General features: G+C 56.2%; 2 protein-coding genes across 6 annotated transcripts; one reads left to right on the top strand and one right to left on the bottom strand.

Moving 5' to 3' along the window:
• Positions 1–3429: 3429 nt before the first annotated feature.
• Positions 3430–5141, top strand: LOC113837304 (optic atrophy 3 protein homolog). The gene is made up of 2 exons (XM_027430976.2): positions 3430–4097; positions 5040–5141. Exons 1-2 carry the CDS (start codon positions 3441–3443, stop codon positions 5139–5141), a joined length of 759 nt encoding a protein of 252 aa, XP_027286777.2. The 5' UTR covers positions 3430–3440.
• Positions 5142–5507: 366 nt separating this feature from the next.
• On the bottom strand, positions 5508–20426 carry Vasp (vasodilator stimulated phosphoprotein). Of its 5 annotated transcripts, XR_004771218.1 has the most exons (14): positions 20285–20426; positions 12671–12839; positions 12421–12586; positions 10358–10442; positions 9681–9718; positions 9331–9572; positions 9090–9190; positions 8106–8157; positions 7922–7958; positions 7668–7713; positions 7450–7540; positions 6465–6522; positions 6116–6337; positions 5508–5643 (listed from the first exon to the last, which is right to left on the bottom strand). XR_004771218.1 is itself a non-coding variant. In XM_027430931.2 (13 exons), the coding sequence occupies exons 1-13, from the start codon at positions 20287–20289 to the stop codon at positions 6300–6302; spliced, it is 1128 nt and encodes a 375-aa protein (XP_027286732.1). In that variant the 5' UTR covers positions 20290–20426; the 3' UTR covers positions 5508–6299. The 5 variants fall into 5 exon arrangements, 4 of the variants coding, with proteins under 4 accessions (XP_027286732.1, XP_027286733.1, XP_035305244.1 ...); XM_027430931.2 differs by having other exon boundaries at positions 5508–6337; XM_027430932.2 differs by having other exon boundaries at positions 5508–6337; positions 7922–7955.
• Between the last annotated feature and the right edge of the window lie 425 nt (positions 20427–20851).

The raw sequence follows: 20851 nt of genomic DNA, 5'->3' as shown, positions 1-20851 counted from the left end.
GGGGCCCACCTGGGCTACAGAGTAAAATCCTGCCTTAGAAAAAGGGAGGTTCTGTGAGTTCGAGGTCAGCCTGGTCTCCAGAGCGAGTGCCAGGACAGCCTCCAAAGCCACAGAGAAACCCTGTCTCGAAAACCCCCCCCCAAAAAAAAAAAAAAAAAGCTGTAACTCCTGTTCCAGGGGACCTGACACCGATGGCAAAACACCAGCGCACATTAATCAATTAATTGAATGATTATTTTTTTAAAGAAGGAAGGCTGGGAAGATGGCTCACTGGGTGTGCTGTAAACATGGGGACCTGAATTCAAGTTCCCAGCAGCAACATCAAAAGTCGGACTTGTGGCTAACAAGGTGGCCCTGTGGCCCGAGTTTTAGTCAGTGGGACCCCCATAACTGAAGGAGAGATTCAACTTCCATCAATTGTCCTCTGACACCCACAAGTGCACATTGGCTAGTATCCACTTAATCACACAAATACAATAAATAAATAAGAATATAATTTAAAAACTAAAATGAAAGCCAGGTGGTAGTGTACACCTTTAATCCCAGCACTGGTCTACTGAGTGAGTTCTAGGACAGCCAGAGAAACTCTGCCTCAAGAAACCAAACAAACAAAATTAAAATGAATTGGACGTGGTGGTGTAAGCCTTTGGTCTGCAATCAGGAAGCAGAGGTCCAAAGGTCTCTGAATTTGAGGCAAGCCTGGTCTACACTATAAGATCCAGGCCAGCCAGGGCTACATAAGCTACATAAGAAGACTCTGTCTAAAAAACAAAAACCCAAGATAAAACAAAACAAAAAAACCAAAACCCTGAAACCCCAAGAAAGAAGCATTCAAAACCCTTACCACACACCCTCTTGGAGATAGGTACTCAGGGATATAGTCCAGCACATCTAAATCCAAATTGCCCAAAGACGGACTCTAGGCCAGACATTCCAAAGCCCTAAAGCTCCAGGGACCTCAGAGCAAACGCCAAGCCTCTGTACCAGTAGGTTCATCTTTTCATTTGATTTTCTTTCAGTTTTTTGAGACAGGGTTTTTCTCTGTGTTGCCCTGGCTGTCCTGGAACTCACTGTATAGACCAGCCTGGCTGTCCTGGAACTCACTGTATAGACCAGCCTGGCCTTGAACTCCTAGAGATCCTCCTGCCTCTCCTCGGGAGTACTGGGATTCAAGGCGAGCATCACCATGGCCAGTGTGTATTTTTTTCATTCTTGACTACACATGAAAGAGACATTTCCAGGTCCAAAGAGAGAAACAAGTTTCAAATAGAGGATAGAATCCAGCCAGGGGTGGTAGAGAATGTCTTCAAAAACAGCACTGGGGAGGTGGAGGCAGGAGGATCTCTTATCTGCATAGCAAGACCCTACCTAGCCCAAAGGGGATGGGGGTGGGGGTAATTGAGAAAAGAGGAGAGGTGATCTGTAGACGAGGCAGGGGAGACATCTCTGCAGCCTTGGGGATAGCAGGTGTGCCCATGACTGACTGAAAATAACATTTGAGAGAAAAACCACATGAGGACCCAGGTAGCAGCTCCAGGGGGTGGTGAGCTTGCCTCCTGCTCATGAAGCCCTGGGCGGGTTTGATCCTTAGTCCTCCAGGCAGCTTTTGGGAGGCAGAGGCAGGTGAATGTGATTTCCTGGCCAGGGCTACAAGGCGAGAGACACACAACGAGAGCTCGCGAGCGCACACACACAGAATTAACAATAAGGCTTAAGTGGGTTTGTGAAAGCAACCTAACTTATGCAGCAGAGCAGGGTTGGGAGGACCACTCTGTCAAGATCGGAAGCTGCCTCAGGAGGGGGAGCACTCAGGGGACTCAGTGTCCGTCCTGTCGGCAGCTCTCTTACTCTGGTTGGTCGATTAGGTCAATAAGCAGTTTTCTATTAAGCATGCCCTGCCCCATAATGTATAATTTATTTTTTTTTGTTTTGTTTTTCGAGATAGGGTTTCTCTGTGTAGCTTTGGAGCCTGGAACTCACTCTGTAGACCAGGCTGGCCTTGAATTCACAGAGATCCGCCTGACTCTGCCTCCAGAGTGCTGGGACTAAAGGTGTGTGCCACCAACACCGGCCATAATTTAATTTAAAAACATTTTATTTATTTGTGTTCATGTGCATGTGTCTGTGTGTGCCATGTGTGTTGAGATGCCATGGAGGTCAGAGGAGAAATTTACTTGAGGACAGTTTATTTTGTTGTTATTTTTTCAAGACAGGGTTTCTCTGTGTAGCCCTGACTGTCCTGGAACTCACTCTGTAGATCAGGCTGGCTTCGAACTCAGAGATCCACTTTCCTCTGCCTCCAGAGTGCTGGGATTAAAGGCGAGGTGAATAATTTATTTTTATTTGATGTGTATGAATGTTTTGGGGGGTCTTGTACATGGGACCTCCTTGCCATCCTACCCCTGCAGTGGTTCCCAGACTGAAAGTTTCTCTGTATAACAGTCCTGGCTGTCCTGGAACTCACTCTGTAGACCACACTGGCCTTGAATTCACTGAGATCCGCCTGCCTCTGCCTCCCAAGTGCTAGGATTAAAGGTGCCAGCCACCACCACCGGGCATTTTTCCTCTCTCTCTCTCTCTCTCTCTCTCTCTCTCTCTCTCTCTCTCTCTGTGTGTGTGTGTGTGTGTGTGTGTGTGTGTGTTTCAGGGGACAACTCCGGGTGGGCTTCATCAGGTTCTGGGGATAGAACTCAGGTCATTGGGCTTGCATGGTATGCGCCCTGACCCACTACCAAACCATTGCTGACTTTGGATGTTATTTTATTATGTTATGATATGTGTGTATGTATGTATGCATGCATGTTTCGAGACCCTGGTCTACCTCTAGCCCAGAATGACCTCTTGCTTCATTCCCGAGTGCTGAGATTATGGCTTCCTGAAGCATCGTGACCTGCCTACTGGAGGGTTCGAATGTGGTCCATGCCAGTCTCCAAAGATGAGCTTGAACTTTCTGTTTGTTTGGTTGTTTGATTGGTGGGTTTTTTTGACTCGGGGTTTTTCTGTGTAACATTCCTTGCTGTCCTGAAACTGCCTCTGTAGACCTGGGTGGCCTCCAGCTCACAAAGATCCACCTGTGTCTGCCTCCGGAGTGCTAGGATTAAAGGCGTGCACCAACGAGACCTTGAACTTTTGATTCTCCTGCCCCATCTCCTGAGTGCTGCGATTATAGGCCTGTGCCGGGGATTGTACCCATGCGACACTAGCCACACCCCCAGCCCCTGGACCATTTTAGAACCACATCCTCAGGTGCTCACAGGCCAGATAAGTCCTTATTGTAAGTGTGCCGACTGGGTGACTGTCCCCTGGGTCAGAGCCAGAGCTGTTCTGCCTCTGATCTCCAAGACACGGATCAGGGGGTGGTGCTTACAGGGGGCAAGAACCCAGGCCAAAGCAAACCCTGACTGACCCCTGTCTCCCCTGCAGTGTACCACTGGGCAGAAATGCGGACAAAGATGCGTATCATGGGCTTTCATGCTGAGGCCATCAAGCCGCTGAACGAGGAGGCAGCGGCCGAGCTGGGCTCGAACCTGCTGGGCGAGGCCATCATCTTCGCCTGTGCGGGCAGCTGCCTGCTGCTGGAGTTCTGGCGCCAGAAGAACCAGAAGCACCGCAAGGAAGTGAAGCACCTGGCCACGCTGCAGTCGCTGAGGGAAGACGTGGACCAGCTGGAGCAGGCGCTGGACGAGCTGCAGGTGCAGCTGCAGGCGGCAGCGCCAAGGAAGGAGCTGCAGGAGCTGCGGGCGGAGCTGCGGGCAGAGCTGCGGGCGGAGCTGCAGGCGTTCAGAACCAGTGTTTGTGACGAGCGCCAGTTACCTGAGACTGAGCCTGCGCCTCGGCCTGAGCCTGCGCCTCGGCCTGAGCCTGCGCCTCGGCCTGAGCCTGTGCCTGAGCCTGAGCCTTGGCCTGAGTCTGAGCCTTGGCCTGAGCCTGAGCCTTGGCCTGAGTCTGAGCCTGAGCCTGAGCCAGGGCCTGAGTCTGAGCCTGAGCCTTGGCCTGAGTCTGAGCCTGAGCCTTGGCCTGAGTGTGAGCCTGAGCCTGAGCCTGAGCCGGAGCCTTGGCCTGAGCCTGAGCCTCGGCCTGTGCCTGTGCCTGTGCCTGTGCCTGAGCCTGAGCCTTGGCCTGAGCCTGAGCCTGAGCCTTGGCCTGAGCCTCGGCCTGTGCCTGTGCCTGTGCCTGTGCCTGTGCCTGAGCCTGAGCCTTGGCCTGAGCCTGAGTCTTGGCCTGAGCCTGAGCCTTGGCCTGAGTGTGAGCCTCGGCCAGGGCCTGGGCGTGGGCCTGGGCCTCAGTCTGTGCCTGAGTCCCCCGAGCCCCCCGAGTAGAGGCCCCCAGACTCTGACCTTGGACACCCACTGGTGTCTGGAGTTGTTGCCTGCCTGGCCACTTGGCAGGGGCCCATTGGGAACTGAGCCAGCTGACATGCCCTGGGCTCTGGGGACCAAGGGATCCTAGGCCGGGAGTGTTGTGAATGTTCCTTTCCACGGGGTCTCTCACCCACGTGCCAGGGACGCTCCCCGACCCCCAACCCCAGGCCGCCAGTACTTGGATGGATGCTGTACTTGGGAAGGGAGGGCACAGCGTGTTGGGGCACTGACCCATCACTCTGGAACACCCCCCGCCCTAGTGTCCCGTCTTCCATCTACCTCACCTTTAAGGGAGAGAGGCCCGGGGCCTGCCCTGAGCGGCATCACTCTGGGCCTCTGAGTTCCCGCTGCCTAGTCTTCTCTCCCCCGTGGACCCTCATACTTTACTTCGGGCCACTACCCACTAGCTGGCTGGGAGCATCTCCCGCATCATGGCTTAGGAGAGGGGAAGTTGGCTCGACCGAAGAGCGAGCGAGCCATTCTGCTCTGCGTGTCTCAGTCACATTTACCCTTCACTTCCTAGTCCCCCGTCCCCCCCCCCCACATACAGCCTATTTGCTGGCATTCTGTAAGGAACCACCAGTACCCTTAACACTGGGCCAGTACCACACCTGCTGCCACCACCCACGTTTCACAGCATCTCAGGGACCGCCTCCCTTTCTGCTTTTGGTCTTGCAGGCAGAGCCTCGCCTCAGGCCAAATGGGACATTCCAGAAGACCATTAACTTCCCCACTCTTACTAACGCACTGGGCCACAAAGGGGCGGCCTATGGGCTCTGATTTTTCTTTTTTTCAAGTTTTTAAATGTTTTACAATTAAAGGAACCCCAGGTTAAGGAGTGTGTCTCAAACACCGTGTGCAGAGTGGGCAGAAATGTCATTCATTCCACTTGGCAGAGAACTTGGGGTGGGGTCTGGAGTGGCAAGGGGAACCGTCATCTCCTGAGACCTTCCTTTCCCAGGCAGATCGAGCAGCCCAGAGTTAAGCTGCAAGACTGAAGGGACACAGGGCTCCAGCACTGTGGGACGGGGAAGCGTGCTGGGGAGGGCCGCGGCAGAGTGCTGGCCAGAACCAGGAGTGTGGATGCTGGACCGGGTTCCCACAGCTGGCAGCAACCCCCCTCCCAAGTCACTCCAGAGACGGTCATTTATAAAAACGGAAGATTTATTCAGCGAAGGCCCAAGTCTAAGAAGCTGAGGCGTGGGAGCTGGAGGACCTGTTCCTCTTCTCTTCCCCTCACGTCATCTTCCCAGAGGGCAAAAATGGTCTGGACCCTGAAATCCTAACCCAAATAAAAAACCACAAAACTGAGGTTCCAAAAAAGTTAGAGAATCTGAGTTCCTCATAGAAAAGAGGGAGGAGCCGAGGAAAAGGGGGAGGTGTTCCCGGGGTGGCAGAAACCGCCCCCACCTGCTGGGATACCTCCCTCTTTTATAGCTGCCTCCAATGGGACAGGCCTGGAGTCATAGCATTTAAAAACTCCCACACCCCAGTTTATCAAAACCAAAGAGAAAAAAAAATTTCCCTTCCCCCCAAACCCAAATATATATATATATGTATATATATACTTTTTCTTTAAAAACAAAACAAAAAAATCCAAGGCATTAAAGCGTTAAAGTGAATCGAGAAGAAGGGAAGGCGAGGTTCCCTCCTTCCTTCCCTTACTGTGGGGTTACTGGGTACATCCCCAGCAGAGGAACCAGCCCCAAGGGGACGGCAGAGGGGAAGGACCAAAGGGAACAAAGGGGTGGGACCTCAGCCAATCAGCAGCCAGTGGAGTGTGGTCATGGCGCCAGGAAGCCACACCCTCTGGAATCTTCCAAGTGGAGACAGTCGGGGAGTATGCCTTCTGGTGTACTCTTGGTCAAGTTGAGGCAGGGAAAGCAGGCGCCAGGCGGGAAGTGCAGAGAGGAGGGATGGCTCTAGTGGCCCCTGTGGTCAAGGAGAACCCCGCTTCCTCAGCTCCTGGACAAAGGCTGGAAAGGAAGAGGAAGACCAAGAATTCAGGCCAGTCTGTCCCCATCTTCCAAGGCAGGCCCCGCCCACAGACACAAGGCGCTGGCAAAGGCTGCACTGGAACGCAAGCGGAGGTGAGAGCCTCACCTTCAATTATGTCTTCTTTCATTTTCTGTAGCTCCTTCCGCACCTCTTCCACAAGCTCCTGAAAAGAAACCGTCAAGAGGAGACCCGGACAGGCACAACAGTGACCCCTCTCTTATTCTGACTTTCTCCTAAAGTTCTTGAAAAGCTCCTTATTTGTGCGCTTGTACACGTATGTGCATGCGTACACACCACACAACGCGAGTGTCAAGGTCAGGGAACGGCTTGGGGTAGTTCACTCCTTCTACCATGTGGGTTCGGTGAAGAGAACTTAGGGACAAGGACCTTCACCCGCTGTGCCACCGTGACAGTCCGTTTTATTCCAGGGACAGGGATAGAACCTAGGGCATCTTGAATGACACCTAAGCACACTACTGCTGATTCCAGGCAGGGGCTCTACCACTGAGCCACGCCCCCAGCCCCTCACTGGGGGATCCTAGGCAGGGGCTCTACCACTGAGCCACGCCCCCAGCCCCTCACTGGGGGATTCTAGGCAGGGGCTCTACCACTGAGCCACGCCCCCAGCCCCTCACTGGGGGATTCTAGGCAGGGGCTCTACCACTGAGCCACACCCCATGCCCCTCACTGGGGAGATTGCAGGCATGCTTCTGTTGAGCAAGGTTCCCCTTCTTGTCTGAAAAGACAGGAAGCTGGTTCAACAACCCTTCCTTTGACACAGTAGCCAAGGTCACTAAATGATGGTGATGTTGTATAGATTCCAGATCTCTGGTCCCAGCAGGCGAGTACTGGAGAACATCCAGTAAGAAGCTTGCCAAATGTGCGTAGTCTCCTGCCAGCTCTGACTGGAGAGGAATAGCTGGAGCCACTGAGCTGAGGGTTCTGGGTACTCAGCAGGAACAAGGGATAAAGACTGGACCACACCCACCATCTCCCCTCCTCAGACTCGAAGACTGAGGCTTTAAGCCTCCCCTAGAACCATTCTGCAGGTCTGTCTCTCTGGGCGTCATGAGCTGTTTCCCAAAGCTACCTGCTTCACCCTCTCCAAGTCAGAGTCATCGCTGGAACTGTGAGCAGAGGGGTGGGCCTCGGAGGTCGTCACAGCAGAGGAGGACTTCATCCTGGAAGAGTTGGCGTGTGACAGGGATGAGGTTAGAGAGGGGCACTGCCTGCGCCTCTTTCTAGTCCACGGCTTACAGTATGTTCCCCCTGGCACAAGAAAAAAGTTCAGCTCTTTCAATGGCCTACCTTGGCAACGTTGTGCTGTTCTTCTCCCAGGGTCTCCGTACAGGTTCTGGGTGGATGTGGGGAGCAACAAATCAGAAAGGTCAGACACAAGCATTGCCCCCCACAAAAATATATCACCACCCAACCCACCAGGTTTTATAAAATTACAATCCCCCACTATTATTTTCATAGGTTTCCCATGCAGGTGCTTTCAGAGCAAGAACAATGCATCCTGGGATTTGTAGTTTCTAGGGCTTGACAGGGCTGTCACTCACCACTCTGGGCGGGGACTCGGACCTCTGGCTCCTCCTGCTGGCGGTAAATAAGAGAGTCATAAACCACCCTTTCCACGCCAATGTTTCTCTTCCAGGTCCAAAACCAGATGAACCCCGCCACACCTCCTCCCTGCCGTGGGGTACACCCTAAGGAATATAGAGCAGGAAAGGGCCCCCGACTTACACTGGCCGACTCATCTTTGGGGGGCTTCTCCCCAACCTGTGTGGCTTTCCTTCTGCAGAGGGGCAAGCAAGAACAAGCTACAGTCCACACTCCGCCCGCCACTCAAAAGCACCCCTTCCCACGCCTAGATTCCAGGATGATCCCGAGTTAAAGAAGGGGGCCTGCAAGACGGCTTGCAAGGGACCCGCGTAAAGTTCAAAGTAGAGAACCAAACCCTGCCGAGTGTCCTCTAACTCCGAATGTGTGTCCACACACACACCACACTCACACTGAACATTGAGAGGCAGCGGCAGGAGGTTTTAAGTTCCAGCCCAGTCAGGGCTGAGAACAGCAGCAACAACAATCCAGTTAAAGGCCAGCGAGAGTGTTCAGTGAGTGAGGGTGCTTGCTGCCAAGCCCGACAACCGGAGTTCGACTCCCAGAAGCCACATGGCAAAATGAGAGAGAAAAGACTCCTCCCAGGTGCCAAGGGCACACTCGCTCATACAACGAATAAAAACAAACCACTTAAATTTCCTACAAAAACATCCAGCTCAGAAACTGCTCCTGTAGAATCTGGAGTACCCCCCCCCGCCCCCGCCCCCAATAATCCCCACAACTCGGCAAACAGAACCGTTAAGGGTGAGAAGGTTTTTCCATCAGCAAGCTGAGATTCTTAAAAACTGAAGCTTCCAGAACATTCTGGAACCACCCAGGGCTGTAGCCCTTGAGTGTCAGGGGCATATGACAGTCTGTGAGCCGCCCCAGAGGACAGTCTCCAGCACTGTGTCCCAGACATGGCTGTCATCATCAGTCAGGAGGACTGCCACCCAGAGAAACACAGAAGCTGGGTGCAACTGTGTCTTCCCAGCACACAGGAGGCTGAGAGGTAGGAAGACGGGGAGTTCAGCCCGGGATAGGCATGAGAGGGAGAAAATGAGTACCACCAGCACCCCAAAAGCCTAACCCCCAAGCTGCCACGTGTGGCTGACTTCCCAGGCTCACCTCCGGGCAAGCATGGCGTTCATCTCTTCCATAAGCCCCCCACCAGTGCTTCGACTGCCCTCAGCTTTGGGGGCCAAGGGCCCCCCAGAGGCCTCCTCCTGCTGAAGGAATGAAGAAGGGGAGAGGGCTTCAAAGGCAGGCCAGGTCACCTCCTAGCCCTCTTGTGACACCTCTGGGGCACTCTGACCACCTCCCATTGTCCCCTCAGGGCTTTATCTCCCAGGAACTCCCAGATACTCACCTTGCTCACTTTCCTGAGTTTGGCTCCAGCAATGGCAGCAGCCAGGCCTGGGGCCCCAGAACCCCCACCAACGGGGCCCTGTGCTGTAGGCAGTGGGGGCGCAGGGGGCGGGGCTCCCCCTGCTCCATGACCTGCAGCAGATCCCCCTGAAGGGGGCGGACCCGGGGCTGGAGGGGGGCCCGGGGGAGGCGGAGGTCCTGGAGGGGGAGGCGGGCCCCCAGACAGGGAAGCAGGTGGGCCTCCTGCAATAAACAGGGAGAACAGTATTGCTGAGGAACCCTATTCTTTGTCCAGCCCGCCCAAAACGGTCCTCCAGGGAGGACTCCATGACCCAGCAATTGAGTCATTACCTGCATTGGAGACGCGGCGTTCCAGGTGCTCAGGAGGCCTGTGCAGGGGAAAGGAAGCTGCCTTCAGTGTCCAGACCAAGCTAGCCACAGGGCCAGCAGCATCTGGTTCCTCTCAGAGGTCACCAGCAAGGCCAGTACCTCCTACACCTGCCTAGCTGTCACGAACAGCTGATGACAAAGTGGCCAAGGGTCTCAGAAAGATGTGGAACCCAGGTGTGGAGTCGGGGACACGAGAATGGTGTATTCGCTTATCAGATTCTTGGGGGTGGGGGTTGATAGCTTTTCTTTTATTCTCTATTGAAGACAGGGTCTCACTGTGTAGCCTTGGCTAGCCCGGAATGTACTATGTAGATCAGAGTGGATTCGTTTCATTTGTTTTTCGAGACAGTTTCTCTGTAGCCTGTCCTGGAATTCACTCCGTAGACCAGGCTGGCCTCGAACTCATAAAGAAAAAAATCTGCCAGCCGGCGTTGGTGGTGCCCGCCTATAATCCCAGCACTCAGGAGGCAGAGGCAGGCGGATCTCTGTGAGTTCGAGACCAGCCTGGTCTCCAGAGCGAGTGCCAGGATAGGCTCCAAAGCTACACAGAGAAACCCTGTCTCAGAAAACCAAAAAAAAAAAGTGAAATCCGGCAGGGTTCTAAACCTGGGAAGCCAAAAGGGAGTAAGGGTCCTCACCTTTTCTGTTGTTCCAGCTCCTCTGGGGAGGGGCCGTTCTGTGCAGACCAGGCAGGGGGTGCAGGAGCCACGGGAGGCCCACCTCCTGGAAGGTGAATGGGAAAGCACGGTGGGAATGCAGGAGCTCCACCCTCTCTCATGAGGATGCCATCCCACTGAACCAGAGCCCTGACATCCCTCCATAGGGAGCAGCCTCCCCGGGTCTGAGCTGCTGCCTGGCAGGCGCTGTCGGGACACCCAAAGGACACAGATGTGCCACTAGTCACTTTACTAGTCCCAAGGGACTGAACACAGGCCTGCACTACAGATGGCATTTCTCCACACACAACGGGCAAGCTCTTCCATCAGTATTGACAAGGCCCAGGGATGCCAACGCCTCAGCCACTGGGCAGATTTCACTCTACAGAAAGCAGAGCAGCTACCTAGGACATAACCTATCTGAGGGTAGGAGGAATGGGGGCGTGGCTCAGTGGTGGAGCTACTGCCTAGAATCCCCCAGTGAGGGGCTGGGGGGCGTGGCTCAGTGGTGGAGCCCCTGCCTAGAATCCCCCAGTGAGGGGCTGGGGGGTGTGGCTCAGTGGTGGAGCCCCTGCCTAGAATCCCCCAGTGAGGGGCTGGGGGCGTGGCTCAGTGGTGGAGCCCCTGCCTAGAATCCCCCAGTGAGGGGCTGCGTGGCTCAGTGGTGGAGCCCCTGCCTAGAATCCCCCAGTGAGGGGCTGGGGGCGTGGCTCAGTGGTGGAGCCCCTGCCTAGAATCCCCCAGTGAGGGGCTGGGGGCGTGGCTCAGTGGTAGAGCCCCTGCCTAGAATCCCCCAGTGAGGGGCTGGGGGCGTGGCTCAGTGGTGGAGCCCCTGCCTAGAATCCCCCAGTGAGGGGCTGGGGGTGTGGCTCAGTGGTAGAGCCCCTGCCTAGAATTCCCCAGTGAGGGGCTGGGCGTGTGGCTCAGTGGTAGAGCCCCTGCTTAGTGTATCCAAGGACTGTTCAATCACCAACACCTCTGGAAAAAATCTTGGCATCATTAGGGAGCGTTAAGAAAAGAGTCCTATTCCCTGCTCTAGACCCAGACACAACCCTAACCCACCACACATCCTACCCCGACCCCATTGAGTTGAATGATTTTGAAAACATAAATACTATGTGGCCCAGCGTAGTGGCACACATTTTTAATCCCAGCAGGAGGCAGAGGCAGAGACAGGTAGATCTCTGTGAGTTCCAAGCCAGCTAGGCTATGTAGAGAAGCCCGGTCTCAAAACAAACAAACAAACAAACAAACAAAAAGAGTCGGGCGTTGATGGCTCATGCCTTTAATCCAGCAGAGGCGGGCGGATCTCTGTGAGTTCCAGACCAGCCTGGTCTACAGAGAGAGTTCCGGGACAGCCTCCAAAGCTACAGAGAAACCCTGTCTCAAAAACAAAACAACCCAAAAAACCAAAACAAACAAACAATCATTTTAAGAAATAGCACACAGAGAGTTTATTTCGACCTGGGATGGTACCCAGGGCCAGGCACACACTGGGCAAGCCTGTACCACCAAGCCTTTGCCATCATATGCCACCTGTGGACTTTGTTTTACATCACATCTGGCTGTGTAGCCCAGGCTGGCCCAGAACCCTCCGTCCTCCCAGGCCTCACCTTCTCCAAGGCTCATATAACAAGCCTGTGCCATCTCTCCAGCCCCACAAGACATGCATGTACCCATGTGCGCACACACACACGTTTTTTAGAGTCTTATGTAGCTCAGGCTAGTCTTAGCCTGCTGTGTAGCTAAGGATGGCCTTAATCTCAAGATTCTCCCTCTCCACTTGCTGAGCGCTGAGTGACAAGCTTGCGCCACCAGGCCTACTTCACACCGCACGGGGGACTGAACGCCTGGCTTCAGGCACACTAGGTGAGCTCTCTACCTACTGCCCGACGTTCCCAGTTTGATTCCATTTCTTGTCTGTGGCAGGGTCTTGCTATGTCATCCAGGCTGTCCTGGGACTTGTTATAATCCCCCTGCCTCAGTCTCCCAAGCGCAGGGACTTAAAAGTGTGAGCCCAACGTCATCCCACCTGCCCAGCTAACCTTCCAAGGCCTCTAGAGCACTGGCCATGCCGGCTGCAAACTGTGAGGCTTCCTCCTTGCTGCCGAAGTTGAGGCCCCAGACCTGGCGGGCATCGCGCCACTGATGGAAGATGGGAGTGGCCTGATTATACTTGATACCCCGGATGATGGCACAGTTGATAACCACCTACAAGAGGCAACAGGTGAGTGGGGGGGGGTGATGAGTGCTCGGTGGCAGACAGACAGAGGGACAGAGGGAGGGAGCCTGCACCTCCTGGTCCGGCATCTTGCGGCCAACAACTCGGAAGGAGTTGGCCGTGGGGTTGTGGTAGATCTGGACGCGGCTGAAGGCCTGAGGACCGGTGCCAACAGAGAGCCATCGCTTATTGGTGTCATCGTAAAGCATCACAGTGGCCCGGCTGGAGCAGATGACCGTTTCACTGCCAGGGAAGAAAGCAGAGGGGCCAGTCAGTCACATTCTCCAACTGGGTGTCTCTGTCACATGACAAGCATGGGAGTAAGAGCTTACAGAGGGAGATGGAGACAGTGGATCCAGACATCCTCCCAGAGACCCAGACAGAGCACGACACCAGGACAGGGTGACACACAGTCAAAAGGTATAAAGTGGAGAAAAGTCAGAAGAACAAGGCAGGGCCCAGAGAAATGGCTCAGCTGATTAAACGGTGCCAGACTCCAAACTGATGACCCAAGGTCAACCTCCTAGACCCATATAGTAGAAACAGAAAACTGATTGCACATATAAAGTGATGGTAGAGCCCCTGCCTAGAATCCCCCAGTGAGGGGCTGGGGGCGTGGCTCAGTGGTAGAGCCCCTGCCTAGAATCCCCCAGTGAGGGGCTGGGGGCGTGGCTCAGTGGTAGAGCCCCTGCCTAGAATCCCCCAGTGAGGGGCTGGGGGCGTGGCTCAGTGGTAGAGCCCCTGCCTAGAATCCCCCAGTGAGGGGCTGGGGGCGTGGCTCAGTGGTAGAGCCCCTGCCTAGAATCCCCCAGTGAGGGGCTGGGGGCGTGGCTCAGTGGTAGAGCCCCTGCCTAGAATCCCCCAGTGAGGGGCTGGGGGCGTGGCTCAGTGGTAGAGCCCCTGCCTAGAATCCCCCAGTGAGGGGCTGGGGGTGTGGCTCAGTGGTGGAGCCCCTGCCTAGAATTCCCCAGTGAGGGGCTGGGGGCGTGGCTCAGTGCTAGAATGTTCAAGCTTGCCCAGCATGCTCAAGGTCCTTGGTTGAATCCACAGTACTACTAAAAAAAAAAAAAAAAAAAAAAAAAAAAAGACACAGGCTAACATGAGCACACTGTGGGGAAGAGATGGACAGGTACACAGGAAGAGTCAAAAAGAGATAAAGTAAAGTAGGGCCTGGAAGGCTTGAGCTGGGGACCAGGCAGCTTGCTCAGGGTCATAGTCTCAGCCTCTAGTCTCAATCAAAAGTGAATACAGGATGACTAGAAACAGCAGAGATGCCAGGAATAGCAGACAGCCAAGAAGTGAGGTAAGAACAGCCCCAGCCCGGCCTCAGTTTCCCCATCTGTACCACCCCTCCACCCCCACCTTTGCTCTCAGCCACGGCTGAAGTGCAGGAATGTGGAGAAAGATCCCAGGACCCTGGCTGGCTTCCTCGGAGGCTGCTTTTCCCAGCTACCTGGTCCATCTGGTTCCCCAGGGCACAAACAGCCATCTGGCTTACATTCCTGGCTGCACAGTCACACCCTGTGGCTGGGGATGGAGACACAGCGGTGGCCCAGACAGACCGCCCTGCCACCAGTGTGTTCCAGTGCTGGGGGACAGACCTGTGCTGGCACAGCAGAGCCGCAGAGTTAAGGAACTCTCTGTGGAACACGCCCATGGGGCAGCTGGCCCAGCCTGAGAGCTGAGGAGGCCCAGGGGCCGATATGCCGCCTGACACTGCAGACCCCTGCGAACCCTTCTTCCACACGCCCCAGAAAGCTCATCGCCCTCAACTGTCACTTAGGGAAGACATGATGGGCCCTACCTCTTGACAGCTGTGAGGAGGAGAAAGGAGTGTACTTACTTAAAGTCACAGTACCTAATATACACCGAGTACTGTCACTTAGCACCCGGGTACTGAGTGCTTGGTCACTGTCAGCACTCGGGCACTGTGCACTGGACCAGTCAGTACCCAGTGCTCAGTTCTGTCAGTTCCCCAAACATCTCCATCAGACAAGACATCGCCCCCCCACCCCCAACACCTGTCCCCCTGGAAGGTTCAGTTCTCCTCCAGGGCAGGCACTAAGGCTCCAGACAGGAAGTAACTTGGCCAAGGTCACACACAGACAGGGGAAGTCAGGGGGGAGCTTAGGCCCCACCTACCCCCACCAGACAGGGGAAGTGGGGGGGAGCCCACCCCACCCCCACCAGGCTTTTTCCTAAAAAGAAGAAGTTTGTGGTTTCCAGGGGAGAGAAACTATACCCCCACAATGGCAGGGCTGGGGTCTGACGCCATGCGGTCAGAATTCAGCAGGGAAAGCCCCTTGGTAGGCTCCCCACCCCACCCCCACAATGCAGGCTGAGCCTAGCACCCCAACTTTGCATGTATCCTGCTCCTCCTCACCAGCCCGTTAGCTGGGCCCATGACTCGAGCCTTCCCGAGCCACGCACCCTGTTCCCACTGCAACCCTTCAGGGTGCATCGGGAGAGGGCCCAGAGAGGCCGAGTATCCCTCCCACAGTCACACAGCTCCTCAGTGGCAGAGGGCGGCTCTGAAACCAGATGGCTCCTGGGTCCCAGTCTTAACCACAGAGCTGTGGGTCCTACCCACATCATATCAAGCGTCATGTGAAACAAGCATAGCTTCAGGGACTGTTTCTGGCTCAGGCACCCTTGGCAGGGCAGGGTTAAAGCCTCACCCACACCTGCCGCCCACACCCAGGGCAGACTCTGGCCAGATTCCCAGGGTGCCACCGCCCCACCCAGGTGCACTTTGGCCTCCCAGGTGGTCCTGCCCTGTCTGCCACGGCTTAGGTCCTCTGGTCCAGAAAGAACACCGTTGGCTGGGTGGCCCTGGGCTGGGTCCCACTCTGAACCAGGCCTTAAGGATGACCTTACAGAAGGACCAGGGTGAGACCCAATCTCACTCAGAGAGTCCCCATCCTCCAAAGCCCTGTCCACTGTGGCTCGGGGGCTTGTGCTGTAACCTTCCATTTTACACCACACCCATCTCCTCTCCCCGGGGGCCACATCTGGGCTCGGCTTAGGTGTCGTCTCTTCCCAGAAGCCCTCCACCTCATCCGCATACCTCAGCAACCCTTCCCGCTTGGCAGTCTTTTGAGACACCCTCGTAACCCAAGCCCACCATAAAACACACACCAGAACCAGCCTCAGCCGGACGGGGCCGGAGCCCCTTGTCATCCCAGCACAAAGGAGGCAGAGGCGAGGAAGAAACTCAAGTTTGAGGCCAGGCTGTCCCACACAGTGCGACCCTGTCTCAAGTAAAATAAACACCAAACGCGGGCTGGCTGTGCAAGGGCTCAGCCAGTGAAGGTGTTTGCCCTCAAGCCCCAGGACTTGAGTTCGGTTCCAGAATCGCACACTGGTGCAATGGACTCCGGCAAGTTGTCTTCTGACCACTACACACCCGAAATCAAAACAAGGTTTAAAAAAAAATCATTGCAACAGAAAAGGTTAAGAAACAGTGAATTGGGTGAAAAGCATGAAAACTTGGAAGTGTTTTTCCCCTTCAGGCCCTTGTCACCTGAGAAACTGCCATCATGTCAGCTGCCACCTCTTTTCTGTTTTTTTTTTTTTTTTAAAAAGCAAGACCCCTTTGAGCCACACTCCTTCATACTCAGTTGATATTTTTAAAAATATCAACCCCACAGTTTTCTCATCTTTCAAAGAGGTTAGGAGTTGGGGAGCACACAGTTCAAATGGGAGACTCGCGCTGGCGCGCTCTCTCTCTCCCTTGCTGTGTGATCTTTGCCTGGTGTCTTCACCTCTCTGTGCCCGCATTTCATCATCAAAGGCTAGGCCTCCATCTAGCTCATCACTTTGCTGAGTGCTGTGGGTGGAAACTGGAGCCCAAAGCTTGGAACAGCATGGCTGCTGACCTTCAGATGTCAGCGGCTACTGTTGAGTCTGCTCTTTGCAATGTAAGCGCCAAGCACCATTCTAGGTTCTTGGGATGCAGAGGGGAGCCAAAGGGATCCCTGGGGACCCAATGTTTCAGCAGAGGAAATAAAAGAAGGGTAACTATTCGGGACTAAGCACGCCTGTGATCTTGTACCTGGGAGGCAGAGGCAGGAGGATCTCGGTACGCTCGAGGCCAGCCCCGAGTGCGTGAGTGGTGAGGCCTGTGTCAACTGTCCCAACAGAGCTGAAATGGAAAACCCCCACAGGAGGGACACACCTGTGACCCCTGTTCTTGGGAGGTGGAGGGCTGGCAATAGGGCTCAGTGGTAAAGGTGATTGCTGCCAACCCTGACGACCCGAGTTCGATCCCCAGAACCCTCACGGTGGACGGGAGGAGAGACCAGACTCCCATAGTTGTCAGGTCTGAATCACACATTCTTCACACACACACCCACCTTAACCAAAATAAATAAATAAATGTAAAAAACAATTTTTTTTCCTAAAAAAAGAAAAATGAGAACAGAAAATTCTACAGCAGGGAAGGAAGGTGGCAAGGTGAGCGACTCCGGTTCCTTTTGGGGTCTCTTTTCTCCCTAGGCAGTCGGTTCCAGACCTGCTCTCCGTGTAGCTTTACTTAGGGAGCCTCAGTTTCCAGCCCAGGGATTCCCAACTGACTAAGTCTGTTACAAGGATAAAAGAACCCACAAACCTGCAACTGACGCCCCCACTCCGGCAGCTGGGCGTCCTAAGAAGGAAGGGATGGAGGTGACCAAGTGTAGGCACCTTCCTCATTCGAGCCCGGCCCTTCCCTTTGTCCTCACAGCCCACAAGCCTTGCCTCACCAGCTTCTTGCACCATGAAACACCCCCCTCTCTCACACACTCACTCACACACACACACACACACACACACACACACACACACACACACACACACACACACACGCGCACACACACGCAGTCGCATGCCATCTTGACAGGTCAAGTTCCGTCTATGGGGCTCCGGGGACTCATTTCACTCCCTCCATCCAGTGGGCCTCAGTTTCCCCTAAGTGAAAAAGAAGGCAAAGGTGTTTGCTTGTTTGCTTGGGAGGTTGGCGTATTGAAACAGGCTCAGCGTAGTCCAGGCTGACCTAGAACTTAACTCTATAGCCCATGCTGGCCTCAAGCTCACAATGGAGCAGAGGGTGACTTTGCAGGGGGGAAAAATGTTTTTTAATAGTAAAAGTGAGTTATCTGTACAAAAACAAAACCAAAAAGTCACAAATGACTCTATTTTCCTTTTTCTATAATACCAGTACTTAGACAGTCCTGGGTACAAACAAGTTGGGTTGTTACCACCTCCAAAGTGTTTGATTTTATATGTTTATTTTTGAGACAGGGACTCAGTAGCCCAAGTTGGCCTTCCAAGTGCTACCGTTACAAGCATGAGTCACCACCCCGTGCTCCCAAACTGTTAAACTTTAATAGGCCATTTCCTTAATGTCTCTGTGCCTCCATATTACTACCTGTAAAATGGGGTCAAGACCAGGGCACAAAACTTGTCCTAGCATCACACTTTATCTGTGGTGGGGGTTTAAATGGAATCAGACCCGTATTTACAGTGCCTGGCACGAAGACGTGTGAGCGAACCCGCCTGTCATTTCAAAATAAAATAACAGTCGCCGCTTCTGTTATTACTGCAAGAGGAAAGGAATGAACCCAGGCGCTTTCTTTCAGAACCCGCTCTGCCCAAGAGCCTTCAGACAGACCTCTGACCCCTTCCCCGCCTTCCCAGCTCCCGGATGCAGCAGACACTCAACAAATATTTGTCAAACTGGGAGAAAAGGAACCATTTCTTGTAACTTTCCACCTCGGCTACCCCCGGTCAAACCTGCCCACCCCCTTCCCCAACACTGCACAAGAACCCCTGAAGGCCCTGGACCCAGGCTTCTCAGTCTTGGGCCTCAGTTTACCCAGCTGGGAACAGGGGGACGGGTCTCTGTCTGTCTGCCTCTCTCTTTTAGTCCTAGCTGTCCCAGGATTACAGGGACACAGCTCACCAAGTGACCAAGGGAGACCCTCTCTGAAGGGGGTGGGGGACCCACCCGTCCCCCTTGCGCCCTCCCTCAGGGGAGGGAGGTTTGTCCCGGGTCAGTCAGAGGGAGGAGGGCTGCGGGAGGACCGCGGCTGGGGGTGGGGGTTTAGGGGGCCGGCCCAGACGTTGCTCCTGCCCTTTTACGGTCTCAGCGAGTGAGGCGGCACTAACTCGGACATCCGCCATCCGCCTTCCACTGGGCCTGGGACCGGAAACGGGTGGGGGAGGGGCAGGGCTGGGGGCAGCAGGAGGTGGGGGGGCGAGTGGAGTGAGGAACTGACCCCCTCGAGGGGGGACAGCGCTCCCATGGGGGAGGGAAGGACAGGCAGGCAGGAAGTCTCCAGGGTGTCTCGAGGTCCCCTTCCAGATCCCAACACTCCCACAGGCCAAGGGACAGACCAGAGGGAGGGAGGGAGGCAGGGGTCCTCGCGCGGGGTCCTAGAGAGGAATGTCACCCTGACGTCCCGGGCCAAGAGTGGAGCATGTGCGCACCGGGGGACACCCCCAAAGTGTCCCCAGGAGACTCCTCCCCTAGCCAGGGGCTCTGGGGCAGGAAGTCCCAGCCAAAGTGGAGGAAGGGAGATAGCATTGTCAAGATGTAACCCCAAGGGGGAGATGATGGGGGGCCCGGGCCCCGCCCTCAGGTGAGCCCAGGAGTTCAGGGCAGGCGCGTCCAGGGAAGACATTAATTTAAAAAAAGAAGAAAAAGAAATTCCTGGGTTCCCCTCACCCCCCGCCCCCAGGATTAAATTTCCAAGAAGAGAGCTGCAAGAAGCCCGGGAAGCCTGGGTCCCTGAGGGAGAAGGCTGTGACCTTGACGCTTTCCAGCGCCCCCTCCTCCAATCCCACGGCTTGGGGAAGGGGGAGTGACACCGGGCGACACTGGGAGCCCAGGGGGAGGGGCCGGGATGTGGGGAAAGCAGCTGGCCCACAGTGCTCACTCGGGGGCCCGCCCCCCACGCCAGCTGTCTCGACAGGTGAGTCAGGAAGACAAAGGCCCCCCTCCCCCAGCTGCCGCGCCCCCTCCCTCCTGAGCCACCAGGTGGGTGGGGGGGGTGGGACAGAGCCACCCTGGGCCTGGGGTGAGTGCTCCCGGGCACCCAGGGGGGAGGGAGTCCCAGGCAGACCCTCCAGGGGACCCCTCTGCAGGAGGAGCCCCCCACATCTAGAGGCGACGAGAAGTAACCCCGAAGTTAAGAACCGCGGTGGGACCCTCACCCCGCGCCCCTGACGCAGGGGTGCGGAGACCCCCGCCCTCCCCCCGCCCCCCCAGGAGGGCTCAGAGTTCCAGGGCTCGCACCGGCTCGCACGGGCTCTCCAGCCAGCCTCCCACCACCTCCCCAAGACGGCACGGGAGTTGGGGCACGGACTCCTCCGAGCAGCCCGGCTTCCACGGGACGGCCCCACCTCTCCGCCAACTCGGAGGTGCTCCCCAAAGTCCTGCAATCCCGAGTCCCGACAGCGAGCGCCCCCCAAGCCTGACCCCCCCGGAGCCCCGGAGACCCCCCCCTCCAGCCGGCGCCGCCCCAAGCCTGCGGGGAGCAGCGCGGAGGAAAAGGGGGGAGTGCAGAGCGCCCCGGGAGGCGATCGGCTCCGAGTTGGGGCGCCCGGCGCGTCCCCTGATCGCAGCCTGGGGCGAGCCGGGGGGGAGGGGGACAAAGGCGGGGCGCGGACCCGGCTGGCACGGGCGCGCGGTGGGGTTCGGGGCTCACCTCATGGCTGCGCGCTGGGCGGGCGAGCGGCTCGCCCGCGGGGAGGGCTCCCGCGGCGGCCCCGATGGGAAGTGCAGGGGTGCGGGGCCGGCTCCAGGTTCTTGTGCTCAGGCTCTCCCGGGGTCCCGCCCCGTAGAGTCCGGCTTCCTGAGGAGCGGAGCGAACGTGGACCGGGCCGGGGCGGGTCCTCCCTCGGGCGCCTCCTCCCTGCGGGGCTCCGATGCACCGAGCCCCCCCCCCTGCGCTGGAGAGCGGGGTGCGGCGAGCGGACCTCCCCCGCGCACCCCGTCGGCCAGCTGCACCTCGGCGGCTACTCTTTACTACTGTACTCTCTTTGCTACATTTCGTTCCAAAATTCCACTCCCCGCGCCCACAATGCCCCGCGCCTTAAAGGCGCCGCGGACAGCTCAGGGCGAGCGCAGGGGAGGGGGGGGCGGAGAGCGCTTATAAGGCAACGCGGAACCTCCCTCCGGCTTCCGCAATCGCTCGCCTCCCCGAGCCCGGCGGCGTGGGGGTGCAGCACCCCCGGGCCGGGCCGGGCTGGGCTGGGGGGGGGAGCGCGGGGAA

Source organism: Cricetulus griseus, chromosome 9 (assembly GCF_003668045.3).
Source record: "Cricetulus griseus strain 17A/GY chromosome 9, alternate assembly CriGri-PICRH-1.0, whole genome shotgun sequence".
Lineage (NCBI taxonomy): Eukaryota > Metazoa > Chordata > Mammalia > Rodentia > Cricetidae > Cricetulus > Cricetulus griseus.
This window is presented reverse-complemented; position numbering and strand designations above follow the sequence as displayed.